At 38.6% G+C, this 19,076-nt stretch overlaps 1 protein-coding gene across 13 annotated transcripts in view; it reads left to right on the top strand.

Moving 5' to 3' along the window:
• Positions 1 to 19,076, top strand: part of gria4a (glutamate receptor, ionotropic, AMPA 4a) — a 96,705-nt gene that overhangs the window by 53,147 nt on the left and 24,482 nt on the right. For 12 of the 13 annotated variants that reach the window (XR_010914705.1, XR_010914704.1, XM_067508597.1 and 9 more), the window contains exons 11-13: positions 6,890 to 7,096; positions 8,362 to 8,577; positions 9,360 to 9,520. Coding sequence is in view for 11 of the 13 variants with exons in the window: in XM_067508597.1 (XP_067364698.1) it covers positions 6,890 to 7,096; positions 8,362 to 8,577; positions 9,360 to 9,520 (584 nt within the window). In the remaining 2 variants the exon portion in view is untranslated. Of the gene's footprint in view, positions 1 to 1,001; positions 6,815 to 6,889; positions 7,097 to 8,361; positions 8,578 to 9,359; positions 9,521 to 19,076 lie in introns of those variants that run through there. The other variant, XM_067508607.1, reaches the window with a different exon arrangement.

The following is a 19,076-nucleotide window of genomic DNA, read 5'->3' as shown; positions in this document are numbered from 1 at the left end:
TTTGATTTCAACTCACCCATCTGCAGCCTTTTTATGGTGGCCACCCCTTCCTGTAAATGCAATCAGTCTAATTCAATTGGGCATGCAAAATGATGCAAGTGAAAGCAACTTGAAAGACTAATTTCAGCCCAGAGATAAAACAAGCTACAGATGCTTGAGCTTTGCAATTTAGTATTGTAACAAGGCGCATCCACTAAACTCAGAAGTATTACCAAAATATCTGTAGTTGGTTACTGTTGTGTCATAATGTGAGAAAATACTATACCTAAAAAGGGGGACTATTCAGAGCGTTCATAAAAAAGCAAGATGCGACAGTGCCTCTGTTGGCTAGAAGCAGCAGTAACAGTCATGACTGCTGGTGGAAACAACACACATGCTGCAGCAAAGCATGCACTTCAATAAAATGAATTGAGGTGGAGGAAATCTCCCCACGAGAGCCCCACCTCCAGACATGCTCACTTCAACTGACAGAGTAGTAAACCCCAGTGCAGTGCGTGGTGCAGTGCCTATAGCTAGCTCTAAGAGATTTGAATGAACACACATTAACACAATCAAAGTAATTAAAAAGCTTTGTTCTAGGAAAAAATCTTACTTGGAATGTTTGGATAACATGTTAAATACGGTTACTATTCTACTATATCACACCCTGTGTGATACGTCTGTTTGAATGGCAGTGTGGGTTGTGATCCTTGGTTGTAAATGGGATGATTGTAATAAACAGTATGGCATTATCGTATTTGTCTTTTCTACGTTAGCTCCTTCCCCACTGCTCCCTTCCAATGTCTGTCTGTCGTTTGACTTTTTCCAACACCACAATCTTCTCTCTCTTTTCATCTCTCATACTTTGTTTTGCTGTCGTTCTTTAACTCGGCTCATCTGTTAATCTCCCACACCCCTCATTTTTACATTCATGCCGCCCCTTCACCTGCATATATCTCTGTGGATGGTGACCACAGCAGGCCTTGGCTAACTTTAGCTCAGCCACCTCCTCCTCTTTGCAGCCTCTGATGATGAGGAAGCCTCTGCTGCGACACTGATGCCGGGTCTACAGACACAGCAACAGACTGAAACACAGACTCACCTGAGTCATAAACCCTCGGGAAAGACAAAGGACAAAAAAGCTGATAGAGTGTCTCTAAAGTTCTGTACAAAACTCAGCTTACACTGTTTTTATTTTTTCATGATGCCTTTTTATGTATTTCTTTGTTTGCCAAAGAGTTTTTTCCTTTTTTTTTTTTAGTTTATTGTTCTGTTTAGAGGTAGAGTAACCTGTGTTAATGAGACAAAGTAAAAATGGTAAGTAAGATGGAGATTCGTGACATCCATGTTTTGATCCCATGAGGCACTGGAATGTCTTGCTCGTGTCTTTGCTTCTGTCTTCCTTTCATGATGAAAGCCACAGTTGGACAAGAGCTTTGTGAGGGATTCTGTGGCCACTGTCAAGATTTAACTTTCAACCACACAAAATCACAGGACCATCAGACAGCCCTGTTAATTCAGATTCTTTTCACTGTTTGAGCACATCACAATCACCACCAACATCTCTGTTATTCTACAGAGAAATTACCTGTCCAAAATGCGTAATGTTGTTCCCTTTATTTGAAGGGTGTGTAGGTGTGTGGGGGGGTACTGACACAACAACAACTTTTCTTGTCACTCCTGCATTTTGTAGCCCTCATCTTTTGATACCGCTCTCTCAATCTACATCTTTGTGCCTGGTCACTCTATATTTCTATTCAGCCTACATTACTGAATTCTACTTTTCTGATGGGGTTTCTGATTCTCCAATCCTGAATGAGTGTGTATTAATGTGCACTTGCTCTAGCCCCTGAGAGTGTTTTTTTTTTGTTTATTGCTTTTGCTTTAGCCCTAGTTCACTGCCACATCCAAAATACCATTTAGCAATTAGTATGTACTGTATATTTCGGCCTTAAAATAATCACATCATTACAATATATCTTAATTTTAATCAATGAAATTTTGCTTTTCACTTGTTTCCATGGTGCTGCTTTTCAGGTTGCAGAACTGTCAAACACAGCTATGTTTGTGGTAATTGAAATTAGGGAGGTACATTATTTATGTTACTTATAAAATGGGTGAAATCGCACAAACAGAAGAGAAACCAGACAAGTTCTGATATCTAACTAGTTCAGCTAAAAAGTAAGTTTTGGCTAGTGACTCTAGTGAGTCATTGCCTACAGTGACAACAAGACATGTTTTTGGCTGGCTGGTTGGTTACCTGGTCAGCGGACTTACTTGCCACCTGACATAGTTGTGACTGTGTTTAACCGGCAGGGTGACGTGGTGACAGATGAGCTGGCATGCTCACTGACAGACTGGAAAAATGACTGTCTGACTGCTAAACTGCCTTTCCGCCTTTGTGCCTCAATAACGGGGAGATGATCATGCTGACTCAGTGGTGATATATGTGACTCGATAGATGATTATGTACTGTAATTGCAGTAATTATTTAATTAATGAACTGACTGACTGAAACAACTTGTGACTAACGGCTTCCTGGCTTGCGTCTCTGGCCATCTGAACTGAAGGCTCACAGGCTGATTAAATGTCTTAGCGACTGCTAACTTTTTACGTGACAGTCTGGCTTTTTAAATCCTGAACTGTTTGGGCATCTGCTTGGCAGACTGAATGAATGACTGGACAGTTAGGTGACTGTCCAGTTGGGTGCCTGTCTGTTTCACAGACTGGTTAACTGGCATACATATCGAGTCCTCTCTGGCTTTTGGCTCCGGCTTTTGGTGTTTCATGTCTTATCAGCCCCAACCATTTGCTTCTACAAAGCTACCTCTTTTGCCCACCATTTTCTCATTTTATTTCTGCCTTTTCAGCCCAACACGCTCTCTTTCTCTCTCTGCTCCTTTCCATTTTTCATTGTCATATTTATTCTCTTTATCACTCTTTCACACCTTCCCTTTTTTCTGTTTCTATCTTTTCATCTCTCTCCCTTTAGCCAACTTTCTTTGTATTCTGATCTGCTCCTTCATCTTCTTCTTCTGTAGTTTTACCCAGCCAATGCACCCTGCATCCCTTTATGCTCAACCACGTTTCCTCTTATTTCTCATTTCCCATGCCTGCCCTTTCTTTTCCTTTTACTTTCCTGCTCTTTGCTCCCACATTCGCTTGTTTTCTTCTCTTTTTTCACCTTCCCTTTCCTACAGAGCATTGACTCACGATGACACATAGAGTAACACCCAAACATGATGCTTTCTTCCTAGCAGTAAACGCTGCACATGCACTAACACCCAAACACACAAACAAACAGCACTGGCATTACTACCTTCACACGGTGTCAAAGGCATCTGTGGAAAAGTGATAACAAACCTAAAAGAGGCTTTAAAGTGAAACATTTATGTGTAGTTGCTGCCATAATTAACTCAACAAAGTAGTCTGCTTTGATTTCAAACACTTGACCTTCTAACACAATAAACCTGGGGCTAATTTGATGTAGGAGGTAACTCAGATGGTTGGAATCATCTTGTTAAAATAATTCCCCTTGAGAATTATTCATTTAAGATGAAAAAAATGAAGCACATAGCACACAGCAAAAATACCTAAAGGAATAGTTCAACATGTTGAGTTAAGAAGAAGACTGATAACACTTTCATATCTCTCTGATTAATATGTAGCTGGTGTCAGCAGTTCCTTAGCTTGGAAACAGGGAAATGGAAATGGGGGGAACATCAAGCCTGAGTCGGTTCAGCACTTTTGAAAAGCACAAATTAACAAGTTATATGTTTTGTATTTAATCAAAAATGGCAGATCTAGTGTATAGTATAAGGGATACATGCTGTATCTACTTCTATAATATGTCTACACAGGAAAATGTTGGTTGCCCGGCAACCTCACATTAACAACTGTCTCCCACCTGTAGAGTCATGTTTGATTGATAAAAAAAGAGCATCTATCTTCTCTGTTCTTAGACAAATCTCGACCAATTCCTATAAAATGCACTTAAATATTGTTAAAAAAATATTCATTTAATTTTAATAATTTAATCTGCTGCATATTTTCAAAATAATAAAAAAAATTATTCTTTGTCCCACCACAAGAATCAACAAGAATTACTGAACAAATCAAATCAACAGAGATTATAAATGCTGAGTATTTCTCTACATTTGCTAGACTAATTCTCTGTTAATATTAAGTGTTAGTTACTGTACATCATACAGCCTTTTAAAGCCTTTTTTTTTATTTGTATTTTCTTTTGTTGCCTGGGGAAAATATCCTATGATCAATGCATGTTTACAATAAACATACACTGAAATCTTATTGTTCAAACACCCCAATTATTCTCTGCCCTAAAATATTACTTTAAACATTTTTTTTCTTTAAGCAACTTAATATACACAAGGTTGGAAACAGTATGCAGGTTATTTGTCACTATTAATTTTTTCTGAGCCTTATCTCTGGTACAGAACATTCTTGATGGCTGTGTTGATTTATTAGAGGGCGTTTACTTGAAACTGTTTTGTTGTTCATTAACATCATGATTCATGCTGAGTCAATGAAATGAGCGCCCCAGGATCTGCTAATGACCCTGATAATGACATTTTAGTAGAAATGTTTTTGAAGATAATGTGGCAGGTTTTTTTTTGTTTTTTGGGGGGGTTATTTATTTTATTTATTTTTTTGTTTTTTTTGCATTCGATGATCGTAATGTTGGTAATAAAAGTGTAATGTGAAAAACTAAATAAAAGAAGAACTGGTTAAAGTGGAACTGAGAAAGTGATTGGTTCTGGAAGATTTTATGCTGATGCCTGGATGGTGGTTCATAAGAAATGTGATCATTTTATGTTTGGAATGATTTTTGCTTGTTTTAAAATGTTTGTTTTCTAACCTTTCATTGTTACATTTATATGATAATTATATTATCATCACTGTAGCAGTTATTCACCATATTCACAGGGATGGCCAGATTGGGGCCAGTACTGAGTTGTACCTGTTGTAAATGTTATTCTATTTTATACCAATCTTTAGATAGAATAGAGACACACATTAATATAAAGAATTACATTTTTAGAAATGTAAAAGAAAAGTTTAGAAAGTTTAGAAAAGTTGCTGCAGCTGTTACTAGCAAAAATGACAAGATCTTGGCACTGGCCTCCCTGTCCACGCCTTAGAACAGCCCCTGATTCACTATTGTTTCTTTACACAAAAAAGTACAGACATTTACACCCAAAGAAAATGTTGCTGTAGTTGCAACCTAATAATAGTATTAATAGTATGGCAATGTTAATCAGCTATAATATTTCCCATGTTCATAGTCTTGGCTTAGTGTCTTAACATTTGCTAATTATTACTAAACACAAAGTGCAGCTGGGACCAATTTCATTAGTTTTGCAGTTAATGAACCGAAATACTTAACAAATATTTAATTAATGTTAGCGTACTTCCACAAGAATTCTTCATATTTACATGTTTATAATTTCTTCCAATTATTCTGATTCAAGTGCATACTGAAGGTAAATGTTTTAATTTCAATCTCTGTGGTGGAAGAGAAAAGGGATCGATTCATAAAGCCTGCTTCCTTTGTAGGTTTTGTTTGAATATTCCAAATTGTATTGTCAGATTAGTTTTTAATTCATCTGCCTGTCTGCTTCCAGTTTCCTTTATTGAAGATTATTCTATCCATTTTCTCTAAAGCAGAGTGTCAGAGTGATTTTTTTTCTCTTTTGACACCCTTTTAAATCACATCAGTCAAAAAATCCACCTTAATTAAACTGTACTTGTTTTCAGTCTGAATAACTTTCCCCCGTGAAGAATTAGATCTAAAATATGTTGTCATTTTTATTGTACAGTTTTACAGCTGGGGAGTTTTAGATACTACAAAAGCCTGTTTGATTAATTAGATTAGATTAGTCCTAGATTAAAAGGGTTTGATATCATTTTAATAAGCTTGGTTTCAGTTGGATTACAGGGTGAGCAGCCTCAGGCATAGTACCATAACAAACTCTTCCTGATGGATGCACTGTCACTCAACAGTCTGTGTGTGTGTTTCCTTTCTCTGTCGATACCCTAGCTGCTGTTATAAGTATGCGACCACAAATCTGTATGTGTTTGTGTCATTCCTGATATAATCAACATCACACAAAACATTCAGCTCTCATTTTCTTTACATCTTCTAGCTCCTAACATACATTTTCAAAGCATCAGTATTCCTCTCTCTTTCATTCTCCTGTCTGTTTTTTCTCCTCACTTTTGTACTGTTCTCTCTTCTCAGCATTATAGTTAGACTGAGTCAGGTGCAGGTCCCAGTGGAGTCATGTCGAGTCAGGTGAAGGCGTAAAACAGAGTCAGAAACACAAGATATGAAATATTTCATGTAGGACTGCTCTAATATTTTCCACAATTTATAAACTGTGTAACAATTTCTATCGAGTTTCGGCAGCGTCGTTATTTTCCTGACAAAACGGTTTGTCTGTGAGAAGACGTGAAATACATACAAAAGTGTAGCTTTCAGTTTTCATTCATTGTCACACATACAGTACATGCCCTGTCATATTTATGTGCATACATATTTTAAATCCCGATGGTTTGATTAAAATTTTGTTTTATATAAACCAGTTTCAAAGTTTATTTGGAGTAAATAAGTTGAATTGATATGTCTGCAACATGTCATTACTGTACTTCAAAGAACTGTGCTACTCTGGCCATCATTAAAATGAACATTTCTGTTTAAAATGTACATATCTATAATTTTTTTTTCACAGGAATACTTTTTTCTTTGTATTTGTGGCTCTTCAGTACAATGTTTAAAACTAAAATAGTGGCCCTTAATCATACATTTCCATTTTCTTTCTTTTAATAATGGCTGCTGTCATGTTCCTCCAAACAGTTGTGTCTTTTTCCTCTTTTGCTGGTTTTGTAGGAGGGTCCCTACGTGATGCTGAAAAAGAACTGGGAGCTTTATGAAGGCAATGACCAGTTTGAGGGATATTGTGTGGACTTGGCTTCTGAGATCGCAAAACACATAGGGATCAAGTACAAGATCTCCATAGTGCCGGATGGAAAATATGGAGCCAGGGATCCAGAGACGAAGATATGGAATGGAATGGTTGGAGAGCTTGTGTATGGGGTATGTACTGATGGGAAACATTTCAATATGCTGTAATGCAATCACACTCAGCCTTAGCATAACTTGAACACTGTAATCATAGAGGTCACACACACAGCCGGGCAGTAAGTGTACATCGTATGTGCTCCTGCTATTGTGAGCCTCAGCAAAGTCCATTACACAAGAACTGACAAATGCTTAAAATAACTAAACTTCTCTCAAGTGCCACGTTTCCTTAGTTACCATGTCAGATTCCCAAAGATATGCCGTGTCTCAAAGGGTTCACTTATTTCTTGAGAATTAGGCGAGCTGGCTAATTATTCCATTGACGCCCATGCATGGTCAGAGATTTTATCACTTTGCGGAAGAGTAAAAGTGGAGACGCTGCTGCAGAATAACAACGGAATAAATTAGCCTCAAGAATCAATGTAGAGGAGGTGACACAGCAGAGCTGCTGGAATGACTAATCAAGTTTGATGTGGCTCAAAGACTAGTAGTCCTTTCTGATGACTCTTCTGGCACACAAAGAAATACATTTGTGAGATTGTCTTTATGACTTTCTCCTTTTTTTCATGTTTGTGTTTTTGTCTCTAGCTTTTTAGCTCGAATTTATTTAACCTCTTTTTACAGTGTGTGGTGGGTTATTGAATTTGCTTTGCCCTCTCTCCTTCCCTGTTTTCTTCCCATATCATTTCTGAGCTCCTTGTCTTTCTTTTGCTGTTTTTTTCCTCCTTACATTGCAACTCCAGTACCTTGGAGTGAAGGAACACTTGTTATTTGATATGCTGTTATTGTAGCCTCCTTTCCCGTTAAGATGCTGCTGCAGACGCTGTTTAGACACATGAAGCTACTCAGACACAGACACTCAGTGTGCTGAATGAATGATGTTTTTGACTCTTCTACAGATTTTGCATGCGTGTGAGACCTTGCTGACTTATTTATATTCTGACAGCATCACTTTAATGCCTTCCTATGAATTACTTCTCTGTTATTCTACTGGTTTTCCCTCTCTCTACTGTTTCTCTTTTCCCTTTTCTCTGCCACCACCCCCACTGTACCAATTCCCTTTCTTTATCTACCGTTTCTCCTTTATACCCTTTCTTATGTTGCTTGTGATTTAAAATCCACTGATCCTTTGCTGTACTTGTCTCTTAAGTAGCACCTGCTGCTCAAGCTTCGGTCCATCTTCCTCCTTCCTCACCATTGCTCAACTGTTTAACATGTAGCTGCTGCAAATTGGCTGGTCAATGATATGACTGATCTATGTATTCACCCTTTTCTTACAGAAAGCAGAAATTGCAGTGGCTCCACTCACTATCACTCTGGTGAGAGAAGAAGTGATTGACTTCTCGAAGCCCTTCATGTCTCTGGGTATATCCATTATGATCAAGAAACCCCAGAAGTCTAAACCAGGTGTTTTCTCTTTCTTGGACCCACTGGCCTATGAGATCTGGATGTGCATAGTGTTCGCTTACATTGGAGTCAGTGTTGTGCTGTTTTTGGTGAGTGTACGCTGAAGACTAAGAGCCCGACTTAGTTTGCAGCATTGTAACAGTTGGAAGAGTTATCGAAGGTTTTCACTCAGGGATGAAAGAACAGATCACTTAATTAGCTCCCAGGATAAAAAAAATACTGAATCACTGAGCTGCAGCTCATAGTGTTTGTCTCTGTAAATCCTAACAGGAGACATTACCTGCAGAGCAAATGTCAGTTTGGTTATTTTGATAACAGGGATAGAGGGAATTAAACTTAGTTTCAATGCATTTTGCACTAACCATTTTCTGACAATATAACAACTTGATCTGAATGAACTGCCACTATGATTCTTTTCAATTCACAAGGGGTGGGGGGGGGGTTAAGTTTATTAAAAGGTTTCTATAAATATATGCAATTATAATGTTTCAAGCTTAGTAGCATTGCCTTTATCCACCAAGCGTAAATGTATATAATAATGTTTAAGAAATGTTTCTGAGCAACCTACTCAATAGGTATTCAAAGGGATAAAGCCTGTCACAGGCACCGTTTTATGCAAATAGGCAAACAACTAATGTAAGATACAGAAGAAATGCAAGTTCCTGTGGTCGAGGTCGTATCAGCATCACTCTTTTGAAATCAGAATGCATGCTTATTCAAGCAAACATTTTTCTCTCCTACATCAATGCAAAAGTTTGTATCTTTTTCTGATAACTTTAAAAACGTACCTATATATTTTTTTTTTCTTTTTTTTTTTTTTTCTTTTAATGGTTTATGTGTTTCTGCCCTTTCCTTTCCTTTGTTGCCCCAGGTGAGTCGCTTCAGTCCGTACGAATGGCATGCAGAGGAACCAGAGGAGGGTGCCACGGAGCAGGGCCCTACTGACCAACCTCCAAATGAGTTTGGCATCTTCAACTCCCTCTGGTTCTCACTGGGAGCTTTCATGCAGCAGGGTTGTGACATCTCACCGAGGTAAGGGGGGAAAATGGACGAAGTGAGATAAATTGGGTGTATTTGTGAATGCATGCGTCAGAATGAGAGAGTTTGAGTGTATTTGAGACTGTATACCGGATGTGGGGTTAGCGTGAGTGTTTTAGTATAAGGCCGTGGTGATTCAGACTGTCAATAATGTGAGTCGGACCTCCTAGCACTTTTGTAGCTTTCATTAAACTGGATTGATACTCCAAATGACTGAGTATCACAGAAGCTTCAGATGTACAAGAACCACACATGTGCCCACAAGAGAATGAAAACACCTGCACACAGTCCAGTTCTCATGTCCATATGTGTATGCAGTGGTGGGAGATTTAGCATTTTCCTAGGTGTGTATGAATTTTTAATGCTCTACTGAAGAGTCCAGCTGTATTTTTAGACTATTTATAAGAATACAGCATTTTATTATTGATAACCCTGGAATGCAGTTTAGTGAAATATTTATGTCCATCATCCTCAAGACCTTTAGGGAGCCAATCTAAAGAGAGAAGGAGCAGCAGGGAAAGCTTCACACCAAAACAAATAATAGAAAAGAGAGATTGACAATGAGCAGGATAAAGGATAAGGAGGGAGCTGTTTAGCAAATGCCCTCTAGAAAAGAATAATAACTCGTAGCAAAAATGTGACTGCTATAAATGAAGAATTAATAGAGGTGGAGATTAAGTGGTCAGTGACCCACATAGATTAAAAAAATTACATATTCTTATTAACATATGTGATCTTTGGTAATGTGTCCTTCACATGATAATGTGCAACATTCTTTTTTTTGACAAGCAGTCATTGCTGTGAGGATTTGCTCACAATCTAGAAATTTTCTCAGTGTCTTATGAAAACAATCTTGGTCTAGACAGAGGCTTCTCTCTTTATTTTCTATTTCTTCCAAAAAAATGTCTGCTATGTTCTCAAACTACCTCTGAAACATTCCCACTACATTGGGGAAAAGTACAAAACTTCTAAACCAGCCACTCAAACCTCACTCTCTTCCTCCTCCTCCTTTGCTCTTCTGCCCTTCCCCTTCTCTCTTTCATCCATCTCTTTCACACTCTCTCGTTGCCTTGCTCCTTTACTCCCCGACACCTGTCGTGTTCCACTCCCCCTCACTTTACTGTGACTGACAGGCCAATTCTAGCCCCACACCATCTACACACAAACACACTCACGCAAACACACCTAATGTGCACATACAGACACTTCACACACTGACATTGCTTAAACACACATGCAGGAAAACACTCAGCTTGCAGTTTCAACAACAATCCAACAATCACATGTAGACCTCTCTGTCACTTGCAGGATCTGTAATAGATGTGTGGGCATAAGCTACAGCTGTCATAGTAATAATGTGATACTTAACATGAAACCAGTGTTCGTCATATAAATCACCTGGCTCTGTCACTTCCAATACAGCACAATTCCCCGGTAGAGCAGGATTACTGCAGTCATAAATGCCAGATTATATTCATGTAATAAGAAATATGTCACCTTTCTACTTTTTTCTGCTCCATTTGTTTTTACTGTATTTACAGGACTTTTTATAAAAGAAAAAAGGTTTCAACGCAAACTTAAAGTTACAATGTGCAACATTTTTTACATGTTTTTGCCATAAAAATATGCTTCAGTGTTCATCTTAATGTGGAGAGATGTGATCGGAGCTTACTTCGTGATCAGCACTGGCAGCCGTTAAGAGATATTTGTTTCTACAAAAAGTGTGCGACCGAGGCTCGTCCTTCTGACATATCAGGGAAAAGCAGTAATTTCTTATTGAGTAGTACATTTTGTAACATTTTTATTTATTGTTATTTTATATCTATGACTACCTGGAGGGCTGTGCAGAGCACAGCAGAGTGTAAAAAGCAAAGCAAAGCTGTATGAGAAGAAGATGAGGGCAGAGCGTTAGTGTCAGGTAAATTCAAGATGATATGTATTATATAATAATTTCAGACCAATGAGATAAACCTTATTGCAAAATATAAGGTATCCACTATAGTGTGGAGGCTCGTTACACACCCTGTGTAAGATTACAGGTTACAGGTGCTTGAAACAAAGCTTGTATAACATGTCTAACTATATCTAAAGACATACGTTTCGTGATATACTGTAAAGTAGATAGAAAGACAAGCACGTTTAAAGAATTTCTTCTTGTGGTTATTTGTAGTGTCTAACTTGGCAGCACATACAAAAAGTGATGCAAATAATTGTGAGAATGATGTAAAAAGAGAGTTTGAGGGGAAAGTTCCTGCCCTGCATATTTCTCCACTTTCTACACACCTGGTCAGTTGCTGCATAAAGTAGGTGGGTTTGTAAGATTGTAATTTTCAAAGGGTTATAAATGTTGTCAGCCAGAGCTCCGTAATTCAAATGTAAGAAAGACACTTTTAGAAAATCTAATATTCTCCTCATTTAATTGAAATGTCCTAACACTATAAAACATACTAAACAGAATTTTATTTATTTATTTTTTCGACCTTTCGGCTTATCCCGTGAGTTCAGGGCGGATCATTGTTCGCATGTTGATTTGGCACAGTTTTTATGCCGGATGCCCTTCCTGATGCAACCTTCCCCAATTTCTACCGGGGTTGGACCGGCACTGGACAGCTGGGGATGGTAATGGGCTGTAAGGAGTTGAGTGTCTTGCCCAGAGACCCTTCGTCATAGGGCTGGGACCAGGGATCGAACCACTGACCCTGTGGTCCGTGGGCGACTGCCTTACCGCACAGAAGGTGTATTTACTTTTTAGAGGTCATTGTAATTACTGTCCACGTGAGCTGGAATACATTAATAAAAGTTTGCATAATAGTTGTCAGTGTTTCTCAGTAGCGTGGGATAATCACAAAACTTTGTTGCTTTTGATTTTGCACTGTAACAATCATAGACACATACCCAGCACACACCTTCACTTAATCCGCTTCGCTCTGATAACTCTCTTGTTTTGCCAAAGCCTGCAACTGCTCACTGCGAGCATCGCTCCATCATCATCTTCTTTCTGCTCGTATATTGCATTTAATCAGCCCCACCTGCACCCCAGCATCCACCTGTAACTAATGATTGTAGTGAAAGAGTCTGAAGGAAGGAAGATTTGTCTCTCCCTAATCTCTCTAAGTGCTATTGGAGGAACTGATGGGGACTGAATAACACACTTGGAATTCATACTTGTAATTTGTAGTCACATAACATTACTGGACAAAAACTGAATGTCTGAAATAACTGGTTAATAATGTGGTTTATGATTAGGCAAGAAGAGGCAGAGCAATGGAAAAAAGAGGTAGATTAAAAAGTAAGATAAAATAAGGGATTTGTCATGTGGCCTTTATCATCATGCTATATCATTTTTCTGTCCCTTGAGTGTGAGATCTTCAAACTGAACTCCCTCCCCCCTAACTTGAGATCCTGTCCATGAAAAACACTCACTACAGTTAGACAAGGCCAGAAAACTCGAGGCAAAGCTTTTATTTACCAGTCAGTCTACATTCTAGTCCTCATGTGGTCGTGAGCTTTTGATATGACTGCAAAAGTGAGGTTGGAAAAGCAAGCATTTGAAATTAGTTTCCTCTGTAGGGTGGCCTGGCTTAGCCTTAGAGATAGGGTATAAAATTCTGACATCTGAAGGGACCTCAGAGTAGAGCTGCGGCTTCTTCTAACTAAAGGAGCCAGTTGAGGTGGTTCAGGCATCTCATTAGGATCCCTCCTGGGCACCTTCCATTGGAGGTTTTCTGGGCATGTCCAACTGGTGCTGACCCAGAATGTGCTTGTATCTCATCAGAGCTGGGAGCAACTCAGAATCTCACTGGAATAACTGGAAAATGTTGCTGAGGAGAGGAACAGCTGGACTACTGTACCTCTCTAATTTATAGTTATATGTTTCTGAAATATTTAAATAAAAGTTTATATGCTGCATTAACTCGTTTTGCATTAACTAAGTAATTCCCATCACTCTGTTTGCTGGAGGATATTGTCATACCAGACACCACTTTTCCCATGCCCAATACGTCTGCGCCTCTTCCCCCCCACACTGCCACTTGTACTCTCTCCCACTAGTTCAGCAGGGAGAACAGTACTGAGGATGACATTTACTGTGGAGCTGGGAATAAAGGGAAGGAGGCAGCCTCCCGGAAGAAATTTTCTTACAGAATGGTTGAGTGCCTCTCTATCTATATGTTTGTTTCTGAATGTGTGTGTATGTGGCCATGTTTTGCAGTCTGCCTGTCATCTCAATCTGTCTTACAGCCTTTATGATCATTTGCTGGACAACTGGTCAATGTGTCGACTTCATACACTGTGTGTGTTTTTGTGCGTGCGTATGCGTGTGTGTGTGGGGGGGGGAACTGTGTGAGTTTGGTATTGGGATACCACAGTAGGTCCATTGGTATGCAGTGAGGGTCCCTCTCTCCTTGCTGCAGTCATCTCTGCAGTCTGGGAGACACAGCATAGCACACACATCTATTCAACAACTGCATGCTCTTTCTCTTTTTTTGATCTATCTACCTATCTATCTGTCTGTCTTTCTGGCAGTCTGCCTGTTTGTCCTCTCTTTCTTTTTACTTTTTACTTTCTTTTACTTACAATAGCTAGAATTTCGGTGTTCATCTCTGTGGTGTGTCTGAGTGCTCATGATAGTAACCACTTCATTCTTGCATACAGTCTTACTTTTGTTTCTTTCACCTTTCCAATCAAGCAGAAGGTGATGTCTGTCAGCAGACATCAACAGTTTCACATACTCACAGACACACACACACACAAACACACACACACACACACACACACACACACACACACACACATACACACACACACACAGACACACACATCATAGTCAGAGGCAGGGTGACCTTGAGATGGCATTTGCAACAACCGGTACTCATCTTTCAGCCCAGGGTTTTGGGTCTCTTATGTGGGTCTGGGTGCAAACCAAAATGACAGACAGTTTGGAGATGGGACTGTAATTTTTACCAAGTGGAAATAAATAAATGGCAGAAAAAGTGTCAGGGTGTGCATTAAGAAAGACAGCACATGTGGAAAATGTTGAGAGAGGTAAACAGATCACCAGTGAATATCTCAGAGGAATTGGACCTGTCTGTCAATAAACACCTGAAATTACATCTCTCTTTTCATGAGTTGGTGTGTGTCTGTGTGTGTGTGTGTATGTGTGTGTGTGTGCGTGTGTGTGTAGTGTGTGTGTGTCTGTGAGCATACATTTGTGCCTGCTGCTGGGTGATAATTCATGATTAGTCTATAGGTCATTGAATAGATCCCAGAGGGGACTGACTGGTTCTATTAAACTGGCTAGTTTTTTTATAAATTCCATGAATAATCTTCTGACTGTTTCACTCTGTCTACATGTCTTATATATTTTCTGCTTCGGGTTAATCATTTCTTTTGTTATACCATTTCATTGCCTTTTTATTACCTGTGTGGGAGCAAACACATTCACTGCCCCCCTGGTGGCATGAACTACTGTAGAAAAAGAGAGCCTGTGAAACCAGAACTGAAGAAATGCAAGCGCCACTGCAGTAGTAAGAAAATGTAATCATATTATAAGACAGTTAAATTATATCAGATTATTAACCACCTCTGACACATTAATGTCACAATGTGCTGGAACAATCAAGATAAAACTGTTGGTACAGAACAACAGTAGTCAAACGCATATTTAATACAAAGTCCATAATAAGTTGGTTAAGTTAGGTCATAAGTTGAGCTAATTAAAAACCTAAGAATTATTCTTTAAAAAAGCACTATTTAAAGTCAAGGCATAGAAATGTTTCAACAATCTCTACGGAGTCAGAGAACAGTGGCATGATAGGAAAATGCTCTAAAACCTGCCCACTTTTTTTTAAGTTTAGGGACACAGTGAAATTGTCATTGCACCTGCAGGGTGATATTACAGATGTGGTACTGAGACTTTTATTCATCAACACCAACAACATGCTCTGCACTGCTTTATCTGAAAAAAACTGACTTGATTGTTCCTCCCATCACCCCGATGTACTGTGCAGTCTGCACTCAGCACCAAAATACACAAAGCAAATTTTAGGGATTGGAAGCACTATTATCAGTAGGTAAACACTTCTGTTTCTCTGGCATATAGTGTATGTATAAGCACCAAAAAAATAATAAATAAAAAATAAATAAAAATAAATCTGCCACCATCTAAAGTAGTGTTTCTGCCTGTTCCAATGAGTTTGTTGAATGTATTTACCACCTGTAGTCATTAAAAAACTACAGACAAGAAGAAAAAAAGGACAAGCATTTGTCACTCATTTGTGTGTCCTAATCAAACATTTATTCATTTTTCAAAAACATCAGACAAGCAAGTGACTGAGCCTAAACATTTCTTAACATCTCTGTCACCATCACTTGAATAAACATGTTTTGTTTGTTCCACAGTCAGAAAGCATCAAAAACTATTGTTTTTCCTCTGTGTACGCATGTCTTATCAACAAGGACATGGGATTTTGACGAGCTTCAGTTGCAGTGTTTAGGGTTTTGTTTTTTCTCTGCTTGTTGTTAGTTTCCTTGCTTTCCTGGTATGGTTATGAGTTAGTTTATCTCCCCTCTCCAGTGTGATTAAGTCTCGGTCTGTTTAACCCGGTTTATTTTGTTAGTACTACGTGTGTTTCCCTGCCCTCCTCATGGAGTGATTTTCTGTTGTTTGCCTTTTTGTTAATAAACCCTAATTTACTTTAACACCTCCCCTCACCGTCTTCTCTTTTGGGTCCTGCTAACATTAAATATACACAAGTGTGACACACACTTAAGATTGTGCTCTCATCTGTTGAGTCAGAAAATCCAGATGCACCATATGAAAAGAAACTGTATCTCAGAACTGTGGGTGCCTGTCTGTGTGTGTAAGAGAAAGAAAGGAGGAGGAACAGCATGCTATTAATCTTTCACACAGAGGATTGGGGAGGCAATCTGTTGGCTATCATAGATGATACATGACCTGCTATAGAATGATACGCCTGTTGCATACCAACACACACACAAAACAGTTACACACACAAGCCACCCACAGTTTCAAAAAACATGCACACTCCTAATGACAGACATGTTGCCACACTCATAGACTGAAATGTACACAGCAGCAAAATCTACGTGCATAGAGGGGCACACATACATTTCACAGTCTCACATATGCTATGATCTGAATTCAGCACGCTCCATCAACCTCCAGTACAAAAGTGTCTTCTCTGTCTTTAGTCCAAGGTCAAATGTTTGCTGACCCGCTCCTTTTTTACTCTCTGATACACACACACACACGCACACACACACACACACACACGGAAGAGTAACACAAAAAGACACACATTACACATTTAACTTACACATGTTGTTAATCATGCTTAACAATTCCATACTGTCTTTTATGACCCTTGAGACAGAACGTTTTTGTCTTGAATTAAAAGCTCCAATAAGCCCCATACATCATGGGCTCCCATAAGGATGCTATCTGACAACTCTACTGGTTTCATTTACACTTTGATTTATTTAGTCAACATCACTCTTTGCTCTGAGATCCTTACATTGGCAATGCAGAGTGAAAGATTGTTTTATTCTGGATTCATTTTCTAAGTGTATTGAGAGACATTTGTTTCAGCTCATTGTAAGGTGCTACTGCTTTCTTGTTACTATTCTAAATAAGACAGTTATAAAAGTTCTCGGCATTACTTTGACTTTATTTACAATGACAGTTAAAGGTTACACCACATTTATATTGTGTTGTTTACAACTCTCCTGAGAATTGCATTCCTATTCAACTAAACTGCAAATAATGTCAATTTTGTCATCATATGTTGTAATTACTGTTATGTTATTGCTCTATGCTCAGATGCCTATAAATGAGGCTAAAATGTATTGTATGAATAAAAAACTAATTAGTGGGAGAGCTGTAAGCACAGCTCTCACACTATTGAGATCCTTTTCTTTATTATTAGTGGGAGAGCTGTAAGCACAGCTCTCACACTATTGAGATCCTTTTCTTTATTAGTGGGAGAGCTGTAAGCACAGCTCTCACACTATTGAGATCCTTTTCTTTATTAGTGGGAGAGCTGTAAGCACAGCTCTCACACTATTGAGATCCTTTCTCTTTATTATTAGTGGGAGAGCTGTAAGCACAGCTCTCACACTTATGAGATCCTTTTCTTTATTATTATTATTATTTCGCCGTTTTTCGGTCACTATCTCCTCCTAGACGGTTTGTCGTAGAAACTTCGTTCCACTTCCTAAACGTAGGTCTCTTTTAGGAGATCTATGCTATTACTTTTCTCATTAATAACTTTTATACTTTTTATTATATTTCACTTTTTATGAACTTTTTTTCCCATAGAAAATGAATGGAAGGCACTTAAAATTTCCCTTCAACTTGCCACTTTTCATCTGCCTCTTGTGTCGTCATACTTTGGAGTAGAAACTTCATTTAAAGTTTATACGGGTCTAGTCCCTTTCAACTTTTTCTGGGTGGATCAGCTTCTTTCTATCTTTTATACTTTTTGAATAATCGCAGTTTTAGTTTTAGGCAACTTTTGGAGCTTTTTCAACTTTTCCATTAGTGTGTATTGCGGAATGTTGGAGCAGCTAGAGTGGGTGACATCACACGCACTCTAACTTTTCAGCTTCCACTTTTAGCAACTTTTTTCCTTCTTTTCCTTCTTTCCTTCAGTCAACTTTAATCTTACATAAACAAACTATACATCAGAATGTAGGTATTTTTGTCTTCTTTCAGTAAATGTAACTCTCATAGTGACAGGAGAGCAGAGAGAGTGCCGTCAAAACTCCCATTGGAGCCCATTATAACAGAGGTTCTTAAATTCTAATCAAATCACAAACGGGGGGCTGTTTTAAAATCGCCACCACGCCTTCATTTTATGGAGTATCTTCAAATAAAGTACATCAGTGTGTTCATTGAAGCCTTTTGTCACTCACAGTTTTTGAATTGTTTCGATAGGACTAATACTTTTTCATATTTTGAGCATTTTGCGAGGCATAGTCTTAGCACTTTTCCAGCCTGCCTTTGCATTTGGCTCACATGACTCAGCAGGCGGGCAGCGGTCATTGTCATGGTAACGGACACAGCTGCATGACGTCATGTAATCAGCCTCAGAGCTGTGTCCACACACTTTACCTGAGTTTTTCTCCCTCAACATACACAGTGGAGACACACACAGACACACACCCTCACAGACAGGAAATACCCTTTCAAAATAAAAGCCTTTCATAATATGTTATCCACTTTTTAGCATTTAAATGCTAAAATGACTTTGTGGTGAAGTTTCCCTACACACACACCCTCACAGATAGGAAAAACACTTTCAAAATAAAAGCCTTTCATAATATTTTATCCACTTTTTAGCATTTAAATGCTAAAATGACTTTGTGGTGAAGTTTCCCTACACACACACCCACAGACAGGAAACACACTTTCAAAGTAAAAGCCTTTTATCATTCTTATTTTAATTATTTAGCATTTAAATGCTAAAATGAGTTTGTTTTGAAGTCTCCCTACAGTGGACACACAAACTACCACGCAGACACAGACAGG

This window comes from Channa argus, chromosome 6 (genome assembly GCF_033026475.1).
Source record: "Channa argus isolate prfri chromosome 6, Channa argus male v1.0, whole genome shotgun sequence".
NCBI classification, from domain to species: Eukaryota; Metazoa; Chordata; class Actinopteri; order Anabantiformes; family Channidae; genus Channa; species Channa argus.
This window is presented reverse-complemented; position numbering and strand designations above follow the sequence as displayed.